Below are 19,588 nucleotides of genomic sequence, written 5' to 3'. Positions count from 1 at the left end.
GAGTTTAAGAAGAACAATTTACGGCTAACCAATCAACTTTATATAAAACCTGTCTCTTACTTAACCCAAATGACAGAGGTATGCTTTCTCACCTGGACTCTTTAGATCTGGCACATTCTGAAATAAACGAAGACATCATACTCTCAGCCTAACTCTAGAAGCTTTAATTCTATGTAGTCTACATACTAGCTAGCTCGGCAAGCTCCAGCCCAAATCTTAAGAGATTTCATCTGTCACTCTTTCAGGAAGTAGACAGCGCTCTCACTGCATTCTGCTCCACCTGTTCTCTAGGGGAGGCTTGATCTTGCATTTTAGGTTTAACATTCTGATGACACCCCAGAGTCAATTCATCTCTCTCTCTCTCTCTTCTCTCATAAAAGATGACAGTTGCTTCAGAAACATGTTCAAAAGAAACAACAAAAACAGAAAACAAGTCGTCTAACCAGGGCAACGTGCTAACCTTAATACTCTAGGCTTCAGTGAGAACTCCAGGGAAATGGCACCAGATGAGGCTATTCTGATACATTTTGGTTTGAACGAGGATGTTATACTTTTACCCCAACTCTATAAATCTTAATTTTTAATCCCCAAACATGTACAGAATAGTCTGACAAACCCCCCCCAAATTTTAAGTAATTTAGGATCTGCTAATTCTTCCTATAATATTCACGTAAGGGCAGTATGCTTGTGGTAATAATGTGGGCTTCAGCAAACGTTATAGCATAATCTTAGTAAATTAAAATAGTCTGATTCCACAATAAGAATATGAATGTGATTTATCATCCTTCTGAATGACAGAACTGATTTGACTGACACAGTTCACCGAATAAGGATCTGATTCTATATTTTACATTACCAGTTGTTGAAAATGTATGAAATCCAGTTGCTTTATTTCCTCTCTCTCTTGCTGATTGTGCTCTACCTGATCTCTGATGAAGGCCTGGTCCTGACGTTTAGGAGGGAGATACTGATAACCTGCCAGAGAAAAGTCTTCTTTCCCTTTCTCATTTGTCATATCACAATATGACTCCTTGAAGCGTACCTTCTAAGAGAGAAAAAAACATAAAGTGTAAATTGTTCAGTGGCAGTAACATGATAGCAATAATATTCTAGGCTCTATTGGGAGCCTTACAGTAATTTTTTTCAACTCCAGATAATGTGAAACATTATGGAATAAAACAGAAAACCATACTTTTTGAAATCTAGCTAAGAACAATCTTGGAAAGTTCCAAACTAAACCCAAACAATGCAGTTCCTGATGGTCCCTCTCCTTTTTCTGCTCTACCTTGCCGTTGATGAAGGCCTGATCTTGATGCCTGTGTAGAAGATCTTGATGGACATCCAGAGGAGACACCTCTCCCCGACTCCTACCTATCAAAACTGATGCTGGCGGCTTCAAATTTGCTTTCTAAAAAAGAACAAATATAAAATAGCAATTGTTCAGTTAAGAAAGACAGGTTAATCAATAATACTTTAGGTTGCACTGAGAATTCAGGAGTTAACTGAGGTCAGAGTTTAATTGAACATCTTATAGAATAAATTAACACACTATACTCTATTTCCCATAAACCCAGCCACAACCCTAAGTAATTTACTTCCTGTTGATCCCTTTCTTCTTCCTCTTGGTCTACCTGATCTCTGGTGGAGGGCTGACCTTGGAAGCTGGGTAAAAAATACTGTTGGACACTTGTGGGCCACTCTTTTTTCCCATCTTTCAGCTCTCAAAACAGATGACGGCTGCAAGAAATACTTTCCCTAATGAAGAAAATTTTTTAAAAAGCAAATTGTCCAGACAGGGGTAATATGCTGCTGACAATATTTTAACACATAGTAAGAACCCTGGACATTTTATTTGATAAATCAATCAGTGAACTATTTTGTTCCAACTATGGCTCTCCAAATCAGCTGTAATATAGTCCTTGCAAATCCCACTACAAGCCTTAAAGAGCTTATTCCTTTTGGTTATATCTCCTTTCCACTCTATTTTACCTGGTCTGTGGGTAGAAAATCCTGGTCCTGGCATTTGGGTAGAACATTCTGGTCTTTGGGAAGAATATGCTGGTCTGTGGGTAGAAAAGCCTGGTTTTGAAGTAGAAAATCTTGGACTTCCAAAACAATATTCCCATCTTCTAGTTCAACACTCTGATCTTTCAGCATAACACTCTGAGTTTTGGTCTTAACAGCCTGGGCTTTAGGCTCAACAGCTTGGCCTTCCAGCTTGATATCCTGGGTACCGAGCCTCAGCTCGACACCCTGGGCTTCCAGCTCAACACTGCAGACGCCTGTCAAATCACCCTGGGTTTGCAGCAGGTCACCTGGGGCTTCTGGAAGATAATCCTGGGCTTCTGGCAGAACATCCTGATGTAACTGCTTTACCTCTTCCTCTTCCATCACAGCAAATAATGGATTTTTGAATTGTACTTTCTAAAAGTGAACATAAACATCAAATATAGAATGCCAAGCAGCAGCAACACTGGGTTTTCTGCGAGATTCCTAAAATAATCTTAAAAGGATACAGTAGTCAAACAAATTACTAAAATAAAATGCAAAATTACAGTCTTTGCTCAACTCAATAGAACCTAAATCTACAGTCTCAAACCAGTACAAGAATACTGGCATCTCTAGTCCAAATCATAATTACTTTAATTTCTATTATACTATCTCCTTTCACTCTGCTTTACCTGAACTGTGCTGAAAGGTATATCCTTGTCTTCAAAAAGGAGATCCTGCTGGTCTCCCCAAGACAAATTCTTTTTCCCTTTCTTATCTATCATAATAGATGAAGATTCCTCAGTGTCAGGTTCCTAAAGAACACACAAACAAAAATGGAAAAGAAAAGAAAAAAAACCAACCAAATGTATCTGTTACAGGTAGAAACAAGAATGCATGCAAAAGCATTAAGTTAGAACTCTTCCTCACACCATATATAAAAATTAACTCAAAATGGATTAAAGACCTAAATATGAGGGATAAAATTACAAAATTCTTAGAAGACATAGGATTAAGCAATGGCTTAATAGATACTGCACCAAAAGCACAGCAGCAAAAGAAAAACAGATAAGTTAGACTATACCAAAACTAAAAATTTTGTGCTGCAAATGATAGCATTAAGAAAGTTAAATGACAACCCAGAGAATGGGAGAAAATACTTGCAATCAAGTATCTGATAAGAGACTTGTATTCATATAAAGAATTCTTATAACTTGATAATAAAAAGACAACTCAATTTAAAAACGGCACTACATTTGAATACAGATTTTCTCCACGAGAGATATATAAATGGGCAATAAGCACATGAAAAGATATTCAAGATGATTAGTCACTGGGAAAATACAAATCAAAAGTATGGAGAGATCCCACTTCACACCCACTAAGGTGGCTATAAAAAAGATGGGCAATAACAAGTTTTGAAGACGATGTGGAGAAAATGGAACCCTCATACATTGTTGATGAAAAACACCTTGGCAGGGGCTTCCCTGGTGGCACAGTGGATAAGAATCTGCCTGCCAATGCAGGGGACAGAGGTTCGATCCCTGATCTGTGAAGATCCCACATGCCGTGGAGCAACTAAGCCCGTGCACCACAACTATTGAGCCTGTGCTCTAGAGCCCGCGAGCCACAACTACTGAAGCCCGCGTGCCTAGAGCCTGTGCTCCGCAACAAGAGAAGCCACCGCAATGAGAAGCCTGCACACCACAACAAAGAGTAGCCCCCGCTCACCGCAACTAGAGAAAAGCCCACGCACGGTGATGAAGATCCAACACAGCCAAAATTAATTTTAAAATTAATTAATTTTTAAAAAATTAAAAAAAAAACACCTTGGCAGTTCCTCAAAATATTAAACATAGAGTTAACATGACCCAGAAATTCCACAACCAGAGAAATGAATGTCCATACAAAAACATGTAAAAACTGCTTATAGCACAATTATTCATAAAAGCTAAGAAATGGAAACAACACAAATGTCTATCAACTGATGAACAGATATACTAAGTGTGACATACTGATGTACTGATACATGCTACAATGTGGACGAACTTTGAATACATTATGCAAAGTGAAAGAAGCCAGTCACAAAAGACGCCATATTATATTATTCCATTTATATGAAATGTCCAGAATAAGCAAATCTACAGACACAGAAAGTAGTTTAGTGGTTGCTTAGTACTGGGGGTAGGGACAGGGAGGGACTGGGGAGTGACAGTTAACAGGTACGGGGTTTCTTTCAGGGGTGAAGAAAATCTTCTAAATTAGATTGTGGTGACAGTCGCACAACCCTGTGAATATACCAAAAACCTCTGAACCGTACACTTTAAGTGGGTGAATTGTGTGGTATGTGAATTATAGCTTAATAGAACTGTTAGAAAAAAACAACTATTGGGCATTATAATCTTAATACTTAAACCCATCCTTAATTAGCTGTGGATAGTTCTAACAAGGCATCTTTTTTCCTCTACTCTTTACATTTCCCTACCTGATCTTCCATAAATTTCTGGTAATCTACAAGAGTTAAAAGACCTTGATGGACCTCAAAGGGCATTTCTCCTCTTATCCCTATATTTATCCTGGTGAATGATGGTTTCCTACAAAGTGCTTTCTGAAAAAAAAGAAAAATTAATACAAATATAAATGGTCTAGAGAAAGCAATATGCTCATGACACTAAGCTGAGTTTTTGTGAAAGATCTGGAGCAATCCTAGCAGGTTATGGTAGTCTAATACAGAATATTGAGTTCTATTTCAAGTATACAAACAAGTCGCTTACATATCAAACACATGGAAGTGAAATTCCTGGTAGGAGAATTTTTTTTTAACATCTTTATTGGAGTATAATTGCTTTACATTGTTGCGTTAGTTTCTGCTGTATAACAAAGTGAATCAGCTATACATATACATATATCCCCGTATCCACTCCCTCTTGCGTCTCCCTCCCGCCCTCCCTATCCCACCCCTCTAGGTGGCCACAAAGCACGGAGCCGATCCTGGTAGGAGAATATTTTAACTTTATAAATGATAATTTGCCCCTATCCTAGCCAGTAACAATTTCAGAAGGCTTACAATTTTGTCTTGGTGATCTAACAGTGGGCAAGGCAAATATATCTCTTCTACATTTATCTCTAAATCTGGAACAACCAGATGTCAGTCAAAATAAGTCTAACAAGAATACGAAACCAGAGTTCAACTGGGTTATAGATTGTTCTCCTTTCTGACTGGCAGCTTCCTCCTTCACACAACTGAATGGATAGAAAACTGTTCAGATTTGAGGGAAAGACTACGTACTTGATAAGAAAAATTTCACTAATTTCTTAGATCATTCTCAATTATATGGAGTAGATTTGTTTGTGATGTTTTACCTGAAAAACACACATGCATTCTTTGGAAGCAAGCAGCTAGCCTGAATTCACCATCAACATCATAATGAATTACACTTAAATGGCACCTTTGACGTATCAAACTGGTTTACACAAGGATGTCATCTCAGACTTAATCCTCCTCCCTTCTACTGGAGAATTATTTCAGTCAGGCCTAGGAACAGTACTCTTTCTGGGAAAAACATCAGTTGAAAGATTTGAACATGCTCCACACAATGTGAAGTATCAGTCTCTAGGCTCTGATAACCCTTTTTTTTTTTTCTGGTTTAAATAAAATGTGTCCAATCATCTCCTTTGAGCAGTACCGGGAAGTCAGTCTTATGGACCAAACTATAGTACTGCCAAATCCGTGGTAGAGGTATGAAAATTGTCAAGAAACTAAGTCAAGAATTTAGTTTCAAAAGACTCTTAAGTCACAACAAGGCAATCCTAGAAAAAGGTAACCATACTTAATGCATCTAAGATGGAATGCCATATGTAGGCACACCCATGCCCACTTGCTTTTTATATTTAACTATAAATTTCTTAATTATCGCTGAAGAGGAAGGTATTATAGCTTAGTATTCTACCAACTGCAAACATATAAGAGACAAATGTCTTTGATGGTTGCACAGAGATACTTTAGGAAAAAATACAAAAATAAAATATAAACATATATGTAATCTAGGAAAATGTAAAAAAATACCAATTAGGAAGCAAAACTGAGAAAGAACTAAGCAAGAGACAGAGTTCTTAATGGTACCAAAAAAAAAGAGTAAAAAAAGACTAATTAATGAGCCATTTTACTGATGCTGCCCATCAAAACTTGAAATTAATGCTAAAATTAAGTAAACACAGGAAAATACATGAGTTTAACATCCAAATTTGTGAACATGGAAATAAGGAGGCACCAAAACAATGTAATTTTACAAGCATAGCTTTAAATATTCTTTTAAGTCTAACTCCATATTTAGGTTCCAATTATTCACCCTAAACTTATTCTTTATTTTGAATCAAAAGAATTTCTTTCTTTTTGAAAAATAATGGTATTGACTTCTTCCTGATTAAAAAATAAAATATATACATTATGGAAAATTTCTACAGTAAAGAAAACCAAGAGAAAAAAATAAAAATCACCTGTAATAACACTATCCAGAAATAATCAGTGTTAACCTCTTGGTCCATTTCTTTCCAGGCCTTTCTCTGTGCTCATAGCATTCTCTCCCCATCTCGATATTTTGCTTTATTTTTTTCATAGCATTTATCATTTGAAATTATATTTTGTATTTATTTGCTTATTTATTATATGCTTCCCTACTAACACAGGAGCTCCTTGTCTACCTTTTCACCACTGTTAAGTCCTGCTTCTAGAACAATGCCTGGCAATCGTAGACATCCCATAAATATTTATGGAATGAATTTTTTAATTGAGCTTACATTGTATCTAATTTTATATCCTACTTTTTCCACTTAACTTTATATCCCAGACACTTTCCCTAGTCTTCAGATACCCTTTGAAAGCATGATATTTTTGATAATAGCTATAAACGAATATATCATAACTTTTAAACCGCTCCCTACTTTTGGATAATTAAGGTTATTTCCAATTATTTTTCAGGTCTAAATAATGTAGAGATGTAAATTAATCTTTATCCTATTTTTTATCTGTATCTTTAGAAACAGCTCATTAGAATTTAATTTACCTCTTGGGTGGGAAAGTTTTTCTTTTGATTATCTGGAAATACCGATGCATTTTTTTTATTCACAGTTTTAAATGATGCCAGCCGGTGACGTGCTTCTTTCATGGTTTGACTAAGCTGCCAAAGAAAGGGGGAAAAAAGAAAAGAAAAACAGGCTAAAGTCTTAATACCAAATTCACTAAGTGTTCCAACAGGAAAACAGGCCCCTATTATTAAAAATTGCCAGACCTAAGACAAGAGGATTACTTGGAAAGGAGATTTTCTGATCTGCTGATAAGTGTATTTACAACATTATTTTCATTATCTTAAGAGACTGTATTTCATAACTTGATTTAAGTGCTGTTACTCAAATCATTTTTTAATAATGTAGGCTTTATATTAAGTACATACACAAAAATATTAGAACCTATAAGCCTGAATTTGGAAATTATTGAACAGGCACATTCCTTACCTTCTATCCATCTTCTTAATAAAGAGTTATTTCTTCAACTGGTCCTTGCATGCCTGATCACTTTTATCACTCCTCGTAAGAAGACTCTCTATTCCTAGTCCCCCTAAAATCCTTTTTTCCTATTTACATGAGTCTCTTCTTCACCCATAACATTTGAAAACTATAGTTATTTAGTCTTTTCTCAAATGTCTCTTCTTCCAGGAAGCCTTCCTAAGTTAATTTAGAGTACAAATTCAAATCTGTCAACAGACCAATTTGTTTCAGGTACTCTAGGTAACAATTGATAATAAATATTAATATTAAATATGTTAATTTTGTGTTCATTCCTTATCTCTACCTAGCAATTTCAGTCAGTATCTATTTTGACTTCTTTTTCAGAGAAGCACACAGCCTATTTTACATTTCACATATCTGCATAGGATGTTCCTTTAAGGAAAATACAGAAAAGCACATCCCTATACTACTCAGTGAAATTATGGCAAAGCCAGGACCAGTTCTAACCCATCCAATGAAAGTTTAATGACATCATTTCTCCCTTAAAGGGAAATAATGACTGTGATTTACAGATATAAATTACAAATACTTTATGATATTTACTAATAGTGACCTAGAGATAAAAACACTCTCTTGCTAACAGCCCGGTTTCCTTACAGCATTATCACCTCTGTTTTGTCCTTGTTTCTAGAAGGTCTATACCTCTAGCCAGAGAAATCAGCTTGAAACATTACTCTTTATTCTACTAAGAGGAGGACTTCTAAATTTGGTTAGTGCAGAGTGGCTAAAGGGGTCAAGATAGAGTTAATCACAATGCAAAAACAGATAGTATATCTGTAGTTGAAGTTATGAAAAAATACAAAGCCATGAACATGCTTACTTTTACTCCTTGCCAAGTGTGGTAGACATTATTGCCCTGCATAAAGTGACCAAGGATGCAAAATACTTGCTGTAACAGATTTAAAATAAGAGTACATAATCTTCATTTTCCATCAAGTCCAAACCTCTATTAGTCGCAGATTGATTTTAGTCCCCTAAGCAGGATATTTCAACTGCTCCAGCAGTTGGACTAGACATTACGTTCAGTTTTTCTGTCTTTACCAAAACCCTTCATCAAATCAACCCAAAGATCCTTTCAATGACCTGCTATGAGGACTGTAGTAGGCTGAATGATGGCCACCCAAAGATATCAGGTCTTAATCCCTGAAATGTTACTTTATAAGGAGAAAGGGCCTTTGCACGTGTGATTAAGTTAAGGATCTTGAGATGAGGAGATAATCCTGGATTATCCAGGCACTAAATGCCATCACAAGTGTTTTTATAAGAGAGGTAGAGGAAGATCAGACATATGGAAGAAGTGATGTGAAGATGGAGGCAGAGATGGGTCTGATGTGGTCACAAGCAAAGGAATGCCAGCAGACACCAAAAGCTTCAAGAGTCAAGGAACAAATTCTCCCTAGAATCTGCGGACACCTGGATTTTGACTCAGTGAAACTGATTTTGGACTTCTGGCCTCCACAACTGTAAGAGAATAAGTTTCTGTCATTTTAAGCCACTAAATTTGGGGTAATTCGTTACAGCAGCCACAGGAAACTAATACAAAGACCAAAGTTAATGTTAATAAGCACTAAACAAAACACAGAAGACAGGAGGATGGTAAAAATCAAATTATGTAAAATGAACAGGCAGAGAAGTACGTTCCTCTTATTGTAAGATAATGGTGATCACTACATATATTGGTGAGTATGTGTGTGTATATATATGCATTTGTATGTGTATATATATACATATACATTTACATATGTAAGTTTAAACACATATGCATGTTGTGTTTGTAACTACTCAAAACATAAAATTTGACCAAAAGTCTTGTCTTTTCTTTTTCTTTTTGGGGGGCCGTGCCATGCGGCTTGCGTGATAGTCCCCCAACCAGGGATTGAACCCAGGGCCACGGTACCGAGTCCTAACCACTGGACTGCCAGGGAACTCCCCCAAAAGTCTTTTCTGTACTAGAAGCTTGGACACAATTTTCATTCCTTTGTAGCTGTTGTTATCAACAAAGACTGGCACTGAATCGCTAACCAAGACTTGAAACTTCCCTGATGGAAATAAATTATTATATAATTACATAGAAAACCCAGCTATCAATAAGCAAAGGTAGTTCTGACCAATAAAATTAAAATGTACTATATAAACAAATTTTGAGATTTAAATAAACAAATTTTGAGACTTAAATCTTAAAATCTAATGCAAACACTGATCATACATTAAAATGTAAACCTTCAAACAAATATGTAGGATGAAATTTGACAAATATAGATATCTACTGTGATACTGTTCCCCACTCATTGTTCATATTTTCTTCAGTTCTTTTTAATTTATTCAGACAATTAGGAATTTATATGGAACTATATAAATGAAACAATGTGGTAATAACATGTAGGTCATGGGAAAAGACTATAGATGAGATCTAACATTTATAGAATTTCACCTCTCGTACTGCCATGGAGGCCTAATACCTATGTACTGAAATGTATGTTAATGCCATAAAAATCTACCCAAAGTTGAATTCTATCCAAGTACAATATAGTTTATTTGCAAAAGATAACATATTGATTTTACAGTGTGTTAGACTTTTCTACAGCCCCCAAAATACCATACACATAAAAACTCACATGAGGCCCTTAGCAAAGCCTATGAACCCCAATGTAGTGCATCAATATACCTTTAAGTAGGCGTACCAAGCTAGAGGCTGGCCAGTAACCTAGACCTAATGCAAAAAGGCAGGATGGGCCAATAAAGATTCCTTACCTTACATAACGAACAAGGAAGTGTTCAGAGAAAAAGTCAGAGACAGGAGCTGGACCTAAAAGATCCTAAGCTGGAGAGAAGAGGCTAAAGGAACCTCAGGTATGCCAAAGTTTTGGAGCTGTGATGATGAAAATACCAGTTAATAGTAGAAAAATAAGTAAAGAAGAGAGAACACATGTAGAGACAGGATGACCAACTCTCAGTTTGCCTGAAACTGTCCCAAAGGAGTTAGTGCTTGAACTCTGCCTCATTGTCTAGTTCTTGGCGACATCTAGTGGATAGAAACTGCAACAAAAACAGTAAGATTAAAAAATATTGAGCATCTATTGTCATGGTGTTGAATGGGCAAAAGTTTACAGGCTTAAAGTAGTTTAAGTCACTGAACATTCCTCAGTAGTGCATCTTCTTTTAAGAAAAAAACAGGGTTGGGAATTCCCTGGCTGTCCAGTGGTTAGGACTCCGCACTTGTACGGCTGGGGGCACGGGTTCGATCCCTGGTTGGGGAACTAAGATCCCACATGCCACAAGGTACAGCCAAAAAAAAAAAAGAAAAGAAAAAAACAGTATAAAAACTTTTTAGATTTGGGGAACATTTAAGGCTTTTCATAACATGATTTTTTCCTACCCGTCTAACCTCATTGTCTGTTGCTTTACCCTGTACACTATCAATTAGAAAGGTTCCATCACTTATTAGCAAATATAGTGGGTTGGCCAGAAAGTTTGTTCGGGTTTTTGTAAGCTGTTACAGAAAAACCTGAACGAACTTTCTGGCCAACCCAATACTAAGCTCATTACATATTCTAGACTTTTTACTATTCCTCCTATCTCAAAGTTCTTTTGAATTTACCAATTAAATTCAGTTTACCAATTCAAAATACACAGCTCAATTCCACCTCTTCCAGGAATTCTTCCCAAACTATTTCCTTGGAATTAAAAAAATTTTGAATTTCCACTGCACAAATTTATCAACAATGCAGCAAATATCTCCATATTATTATCTAATAGATTGGGGGTCTACCAACTTTGTTTCTCTACTTGGAAATATAAACCCATGAAAGGTCCTATTTCACACATTAGTATCCCTACAATGGTTAACCAACACAGTATATTCAAATATCTGTGGACTGATGTGTCCTATTCATGTATCATACAAATGAAGTAAAGTCCTCACTACAATGGAATTTATAGCTACCAGTAGCATGAAAGCAAGGACTGTTATTCTGTCTCAGTCAATGTTCTATCCTTTGCAATTTCTGCGGTGCCTGGCTCAATGAATATTTGCTCAGTAAACTGTTCATAATCTTAAAAACAAAAATGATTATAAAAATGATCACTACAAACCAAATAATGACAAGAAAAAGTCATAGTTTGGGCAGAGAGAAAAATCTTTCTAATAAGTATTTCAACATAACATGTGATTATAAAGCTTTCCCTATTTATACTAACAGCATAATCAGATTTGCTTCATACTTATGACGAAGTATGTCAGCAATCACACAACTTTTATTTTCACATAATTTTCCACATTTTTGTTCTCCTCTCACTAACCCTAGGATTACATTTTAAAATGATAAGATGATAAGATGATAAGATTCCCACAGAAGAGTTGAAGAATATGATCAACTGGACAAAAGCCTGGGTACATTATGCAGGGTGGAGGGGGGTACTGATTAGATGGCATCAAGTGATTTGAGTGGATAAATCTACTCATGGTGGTTAATTTTTAAATATTCGTTATATAAAGTGAGTCACTAAAAAGTTACATTAAAAAATTCTGAATATGTTAATTTAGAGTTTACTATATTATTACTTGACTTATAGATCAATTTATGGTGATAATCAGATTGAGGGACAGAAAAAAGAAACAAAAATAATCTTTTGTCCATATGCCACAAACTGAGAGTAACTTACCCATAACACAATTTCAGTATAATTGAAAAATCTACATTCTTTGACCTAAAGCTCTTTCTAATAAGTTTTGAACTCTAACACTTTGGCCCCTTTCTTTAGATGATTCTTAAGTGTCTGACCAATAAATATAAATTTAAAATATATATAAAAATAAACATCATCCCACTATTCCCCACTTTACAAAGGTAAAAAAAAGAGGAGGTGATAAAAAGCAAAGTTGAATGTGACACCTCCTAATCTCTACATCATAGCCTAAAAAAAACCAGAGACATAAAATAAAATGAATATGTACTTACAGCCTGGGCTTGTTGTTGGAATAGTTCATTCTGATTCTCTCTATCTTCTATTCCATCCTCAAGCTTCCTGGAAGGAGGTAACCTAGCACTTCCAATAGCAGCATTCAAATGGTTTGGAAAAACACTCGTTCTTTTAAGAGTTAAGTTTGCTGGATCTGAAGAGTGCATGGCTATAGAGCCTTCTTTTTCTGCCTACACAAAGGAAGAAAGAGTGAGCTTCCCCCAGTCAAGTGCAATCAAATAATGTCTACCAGCAGCCCAAAAGCTTTAAAACCGGGGTTGGGGGGAAGGAGGGGAAAACTTTAGCTGGCAAAGAAACTAACATTTACCAGGCGCCTACTACGTGCTAATATTTTACATTATCTAATTCTCAAAACAACACTGGGAAACAAGTATCATATCCCCATTTCACACATAAAGAAACTATAGTAGAATTTAAGTAATTAGCCCAAGGTCACAAAGTTAGTAGGCAGCAAAGCCAGAATTCAAACCCCAACCCCAAACTCTGACATTGTTTATAACTATTTGGTGAAAGCAAAAGAGGGAATCAGAACAACACAGGAAACAGAAACAACAGCTTCTCTATATACAATCTACTGCCCTCACTAGTAAATCAGACTATGCGAAGCCTGGAATCAAAGGAAAGTGATTCTGTCATTGCCTAATAGCATTTCTCATTACAAACACACTTCCCATTCAATCTTTACTCAGGCTCACTTTTGAACTTACGGCTTCATAAGACCTCTGAAGTTGTTGCTTTTTTCTCAGCCTAATTTGCTGATTTACTCGGCGTTTGACTTGTCTCTGAAAACGCTTCAGAGCTTCTTGTTTCTTTCTTAGCTGTTCCCTTAGCTCTTCTTCAATCATATATGCTGAAGTCTTTAAAGATGAAAGATAGAAAATAAACTTACATGTCCCATTCGTTTTGCCCATTAGGACTCTGTTGTAAACACAAAGCAGTCAGAATACAGCCCTGAAAAAATAATTCAGTTCTACAACCCAAAATTCCTCATACAGTAAAAAAATCACAGGAGTTCAGAGCTGATAATCTAGACGTAGCTAGTGAGTACCAAGAACTTAAACCAAATCACAAACTAAAACTTGGAATCTGTGAGCACTCAAATCAAATCTTAATTTTTCATTGTACCGAGAACTAAAAGTATCTTCATTAATTCTTAATGAACCAATTCAAACCTACATTATGTTACATTTTCTAAAATGAGTAAAATAGTCCAGATACACCAGATTGCTCGCCACTCACCCACTATGTCTTATTATAAAATGAGAATTAGGCTTCATTTTTAACCTAGCATGCCCTTCTTGCCACCTCTGTCTAGAAAAGGCCTACTCAGTCAAGACCATCCAATACTCATCTAGTACCTCTCACTCTTATTAACGTTGAGTACAATACTTCTTAACTCCCCCGTTAGATTACAAATTCTTTGAGGGCAGGAAATGTATTTAATTCTCCTTTGTTTCCCCTATGGTATACAACACAGAGCCTTGAATACAAAGGTACTCAATATTTATATAATTGATTAATTCTAAAACATTCTAAACAATCTGGAACATTTTATCACATTTGAGTCCTTGATCATTGTTTGCCTCCTCTAAGTGCTTTGAATAACAAACTGATTATAATAACAGCAGTTACCATTATTAAAGATCTATTATGAGATAAACACTTTAACTACCTTGTATCAATGAATCCTCAAAACTACCTCCAGTACTAGGTATTCTTACCTCTTATGTTAAAAATGAGGAAATGGGGCTCAGAAGGATTAACCTGTAGTAGTAGCCCAAGATCCTATAGCTGACAAGTAGCAGAGCTAGAAGTTTCTCTGACTCCAACACTTATGCCCTGTACTGTACTGCTTTTCTCTTGACTATGTCTCTCTTCCATAAGGAATCTTCATATTAAATAAAATCATCATACCTCCTATCTATCCCTTCTCCTAATGCAGTGATTCCAAATTCTAATTCTGAGGGGTGCCCCAAATTATTTCACAGACAGTCATTAAATTCTCAAAATCAAATGAATTGAAGTTCCAATTAAAATTCCCAAGAAATCTATCCCATAAACTATTCTACAAGAGTATGTACCATAGGAGTAGAATGTACAAGACAGATATCAATGAATAATTAAGTAAAATAATTCCAAAGTAAATATATATGTAGTAAAGCCTGAACAAGTGACTCAAGTTAAGTCAAGACCCAGACAAATTTAAGCCATTCTGCCTTTCTTTTACTCCCATTGTCTCTGTCTGCCCTCTTTTACTCGCACCTTGAGATTATCAAACATCTTATTGAAGTGCATGACTGGTTCCAAATTGTGGATCTCAAGAGTAAACCAAAGATAAGATTGTACCATAGAAACATATTTTAGAAACATGTTTTTCTTAGCAACATTATTGTGTAAGACAACCAGAACCTGAAAACACTTGTTCCATGGGACGTTAAGAGGTTCCCAGAATCATATAAACTTGAGAAATACTGGGTTAAACGAAAATAAATAGTCGGCCCTCTGTATCCACAGGTTCCTCATCCTCAGATTCAACCAACCATGGATGAAAAGAAAATTTTCCAGAAAGTTCCAAAAAAGCAAAACTTAAATATGCCAAGCACAGGCAACTATTTACATAGCATCTACATTGTATTAGGTATTGCAAGTAATCTAGAGGTGATTTAAAATATACAGGAGGATGTACACAGGTTATATGCAAATACTATGCTATTTTATACAACTGCTTGAGCATCTGTGAATTTTGGTGTCTGCAGGTGGGTGAGGTGGGGGAAGAGGGGGGTCCTGGAACCAATCCCCTCCAGATACTGAGGGACAACTGTACTGTTTCAATTGTACAACCAATTCTTCATAGCCTTTTTGCACCCTATAGACTATCCAAGGGGCAATATAGAATGAAGTGTTTCTCAGGACAGTCAAAGAATACATTCGGAGAATTTATATATGGTGGAACTAATAGTTAGATTACATAGTCCTTAGTCTCCAAAGATGATCTCCCCTTCTGCCCCCAATGAATCAAGCCTCCCAGTATATATGCTCTTGTGTAGTCATCTCCCATACTGAATGTAGTCTGACTGTATACTCAATAGACTGAGGCACAAGTGTTGGCTCCATGACTTCCCAGGCAAGGTCATAAAGCAACCTCCACCTAGGGAAGCCCATACTAGCCAAGCAGAGAGACCATGTGGAAAGAGGAAGATGTCCAGCCAGCCCTCAGCCATTCTACTCAGCCTAGCCCAAGTGCCAGATATATGAGTAAGAAAGCCATGTAGGATATTACAGCCCAGCAGATGCCAGATAAAGAAGAACCAAGAAATCCAGCCACCAGCCAGAATCCAGTCAAGGTGTCCCAGACATCATCAGCTACTGGGGTCACCCCAACTGAGGGCTCAGACACTGTGGAGCAGACAAGCCACCCCCACTGTGTCCTGCGCAAATTTCTGGCACACAATATTGTTTGCTTTATGCCATTAAGTTTTAGAGTGGTTTCTTACGCAACAGTAGATAATCAGATAAATTATAAAACAATGCGATAGCTATATATGCTGATAGGAAAGCAGTACCCTTGGATGATAATTTAATTAAGGGGCAGTCTCAAACTATGGCGTTTATAGTTATTCTGATGGCTCCTTGAAACTTAAGGACAAAAATAATTAGGCATTTCCCTTTAGCATAGACATGATCTTAGGGTAACCAAGCTTTAGAAGTTCTGAGCTGACAAGACCTACGTCTGTTAATAAGAGTGAATTCCCCAGGCTGTATATGCTAAAGTGATAAAGAGTTCTATTAGATGCTTGATCAAATTGCCTTTGACTGGTAATGATCAGAATTTTTTAAATGAAGGAAAGGAGACATGTTTACACATGCTCCAAGACTTTAATATTTTGAGTTGATATATGGGAACATGTGATGATTCTTTTTAACACAGAAAATCTTGGTCATTTTTAGATATTTTTATGCTATTGATATTATAAAGATATCATAATATGGACAATTAAAAACAGGTGTCAATAATTTAAATACCTTTGTACCAAATCTTACTGATTCTTCTGGGATGTTTCTTACATTTATCCCTTTTCATTTCCATTTCAATCCCCTTTTCAAGGCTTTCCCTCTACATTACTTACCACTAAAATCTTGGTGCTATACTTCATGCCTAAATTGTTACCATTACAACCCAATTTGTCCCTCAGGAGCCAATCGCTCCTTCACCTTTAAAAATGTTAAAGCAGGACTTCCCTGGTTGCTCAGTGCTTAAGAACCCGCCTGCAAATGCAGGGGACACGGGTTCGAGCCCTGGTCGGGGAAGATCCCACATGCCACGGGGCAATTAAGCCCGTGCACTACAACTACTGAGCCTGCACTCTAGAGCCCACAAGCCACAACTACTGAGCCCGTGTGCCACAACTACTGAAGCCTGTGTACCTAGAGCCTGTGCTCCACAACAAGAAAAGCCACCGCAATGAGAAGCCTGCTCGCCACAACTAGAGAAAGCCACATGCGGCAATGAAGACCCAACGCAGCCAAAAATAATAAGTAAAATAAATAAATAAATAGTTATAAAAAATAGAACTTAAAAAAATGTTAAAGCAATTAATCTAATCAAAACACTATTTGATCATGAAATTAATCTGTAAATATTAAACAATGAATGAAGTCAATCCCGTCTCCAAAATTTCCTGTGGTTCCCTACCACTCCTATCCACAATCCTATCAACCACCATGCCCCTACTAGGCCTTCCACTGCAATCAATCTAACCTACCCTTAAATCCTAAATATATCTTGCTTACTTCCTACTCTCTCCATTCTCCTTAATTGGAGAATCATCCTCTTTCTTTCTGATTATCCAAATTCTTCATTAAACTTTCCTGGGTCACATCAATTCAAAACCATATCTTTCTTTGTTAAGTGCTATAATAGTCTTAGCACTTAATCATATACTACTCAGACTCAAAATCCTTTCTGGAAATAGCATAGTAATAAATGAATGCTTATGTATATACATCCTTACAGACATAAATAAAATGAATGAATACATGCCATTGCACTGCTATTTAACATTTACTTGAAACATGTCTCATTTCTTCTCTGAGATGAAGGACCACTAAGAGAACCTACCTCATACTTTTCAACTCATGTTCAGCACCTTGTCTATACATTCTGAAGATCTTCAAACATTTTGTGCATTCCATAAATGTCTACATGCTCCATCAGGAAAAGTAGATATGTAAACAACTTACTATAAATATAATGTGGTATTTATAATAATAAATGAACCACAATAATATATGAACAAATAGCTAAGGAGCACAGTTTGGTGAAAGACAATCAAAAATCTTCTTACCAAAAAGGAAAAAAATAATCTTACAAAATTGTCCTCCTGTGTTAATAGCTACGTAAGAGAGTTGTCTGACAGGCACGTATGTCAATTTGCAAAAGTTTCCCTTCATCTGAAATGCTCTTCCCTTTCATCTGTACTTACAGCACTTCCATTCTTTAAGGATTAACACAAACTATATTACCTCATTTACTCATTCAACAATTATATCCTGAAGACTTGCCATATGCCAGTACAGGAATGAACAAAACATCAAGATCCCTGTCCTCATGGAATTTACAGTTAAACTTTCTCGGAATCCCAATCAGAATTAATCTCTTTCTCCTTTATTCTCCCACTGCATCTGAACCTTACTGAATCTCCATTACAAAATTTACCATAAACTTTAAGCAATCAATGTTACATTAACTGTGGTCGTCATCCCTACTACATTGTAGAGTGTTTGGAAGACAGTGCCTATGTCTTGTGCATAGAAAGCAATCAAGGGTTTGCAAAGCAAACTGAAATATATATAGGTAATAAATATTTGATTATGCCGACTAAAGCTGCAGCAAGTTTCGGCAGATACATATTTGTTCTATAATCCTAATGCAAGAACATACCTATTTATGACAGAATAAAAACGGCATCCCCAGACTGTTCATCTTATCTGAGCACCAGGGATTTGAGAAGGCTAATAAAAAGAAAGATGGAGGAAGAACCCCACCATACTTGCATCAAACTGACACTCACAGATGCCGGGACTGCTGAACTATCTGGCGGGGCAGGCTCCACCCATGCCCCAACGGGTACTATAGCCTGGTTCCTCTCAGCCAGCACTGCCAACACGTCCTTGCTCTTCAGGGGGTTTAAAGCCAGGGGCAACTCTGTGGTATTTCGAAGCTTCTTGATGGGGGCCATACTTCCTGGCATCTATGACTCCTGGTTAGGAGAGAGGAAAAGCTTAAAATCTTCAAACGACCGCCTTAAAAGCTCAACCCCCTAACACACGTATGCCACAGGCTTCTGAAAAGGAGAGAAGCCTTGGAGGAGGCAGTAGCCGCCTGACAAGGATACTGGAGAAGAAGGAAGGAAAAAGGAACAAAGGTTAAAGAAGGGGTAAGAAATAAAGGAAGGAAATGTTTAAAGATCGCTCTCGGAAAGGAACAGGGACAAGAAGGGGGAGAAACAAGAATCTGAATGAGAGAACGAAGATTGTGCCAGTGGCGGCAAAGCGATGCAGGAAAGGGAGGAAAGAGCGTAGCAGCCGGAGGGCAAGGGGGCTGGGAGGGTGCGGGGTGGGAACCTGGGTCTGAGGCAAAGAGTCCGAATAATCGGTGTCCGGTTATGGGGGGAAGCGCTGAACGCCGGGGAGTCCCGGACCAAAGAAAAGCCTGTTTCTCAAGCCTCAGGGTCCCACTCCTGCTGAGACTGCACCGGCCTAGTATCGATCGCGGTTCGCCACGGATTCAAGCTACCACTGACACCAAAGGAACCGCCTTCGGTAAACCGCCGCTTTGGAGGGGGCTGCCCCGCCCCGCCCCGCCCCGCCCCTCAGCGGCCTTGTATCTGCCTCTTCCGGGCTTGTGTCACCTCCCGGAGACGGGAAAGGCGTGAGGGGCGGGGTTTCGCGCTCCAGAGGTTCGTCACTTCCGCTTTGTCTCGCTGTGTGGGCGGGACCTATAAACGCGTGTGGAACTGGTGAGGCGCGGCTGACTCCGCGTGGGCGCTGGGTA

The 19,588-nt window shown here is 37.4% G+C and overlaps 1 protein-coding gene across 14 annotated transcripts in view; it reads right to left on the bottom strand.

Annotated features, from left to right (window-relative positions):
• Nucleotides 1–19,375, bottom strand: part of CCDC15 (coiled-coil domain containing 15) — a 74,344-nt gene extending 54,969 nt beyond the window's left edge. For 3 of the 14 annotated variants that reach the window (XM_089915755.1, XM_089915756.1, XM_089915758.1), the window contains exons 1-10: nucleotides 19,159–19,374; nucleotides 18,606–18,794; nucleotides 13,230–13,391; nucleotides 12,513–12,704; nucleotides 7,053–7,166; nucleotides 4,475–4,597; nucleotides 2,682–2,804; nucleotides 1,990–2,424; nucleotides 1,286–1,408; nucleotides 857–1,045 (exon numbers count right to left, since the gene is read on the bottom strand). In XM_089915755.1, coding sequence (XP_089771881.1) covers nucleotides 857–1,045; nucleotides 1,286–1,408; nucleotides 1,990–2,424; nucleotides 2,682–2,804; nucleotides 4,475–4,597; nucleotides 7,053–7,166; nucleotides 12,513–12,704; nucleotides 13,230–13,391; nucleotides 18,606–18,785 — 1,641 coding nt within the window. In that variant the 5' untranslated portion in view covers nucleotides 18,786–18,794; nucleotides 19,159–19,374. Of the gene's footprint in view, nucleotides 1–856; nucleotides 1,046–1,285; nucleotides 1,409–1,989; nucleotides 2,425–2,681; nucleotides 2,805–4,474; nucleotides 4,598–7,052; nucleotides 7,167–12,512; nucleotides 12,705–13,229; nucleotides 13,392–18,605; nucleotides 18,795–19,158 lie in introns of all 14 variants that reach the window. The other 11 variants (XM_089915766.1, XM_089915764.1, XM_089915757.1 and 8 more) reach the window with 11 other exon arrangements.
• Between the last annotated feature and the right edge of the window lie 213 nt (nucleotides 19,376–19,588).

Source organism: Delphinapterus leucas, chromosome 7 (assembly GCF_059928025.1).
Source record: "Delphinapterus leucas isolate spDelLeu-1000000601 "Yukka" chromosome 7, BTC_Dleu_Yukka2, whole genome shotgun sequence".
Taxonomy (NCBI): domain Eukaryota; kingdom Metazoa; phylum Chordata; class Mammalia; order Artiodactyla; family Monodontidae; genus Delphinapterus; species Delphinapterus leucas.
The sequence above is the reverse complement of the archived record's forward strand: the minus strand, read 5'-3'. Positions and strand labels throughout refer to the sequence as shown.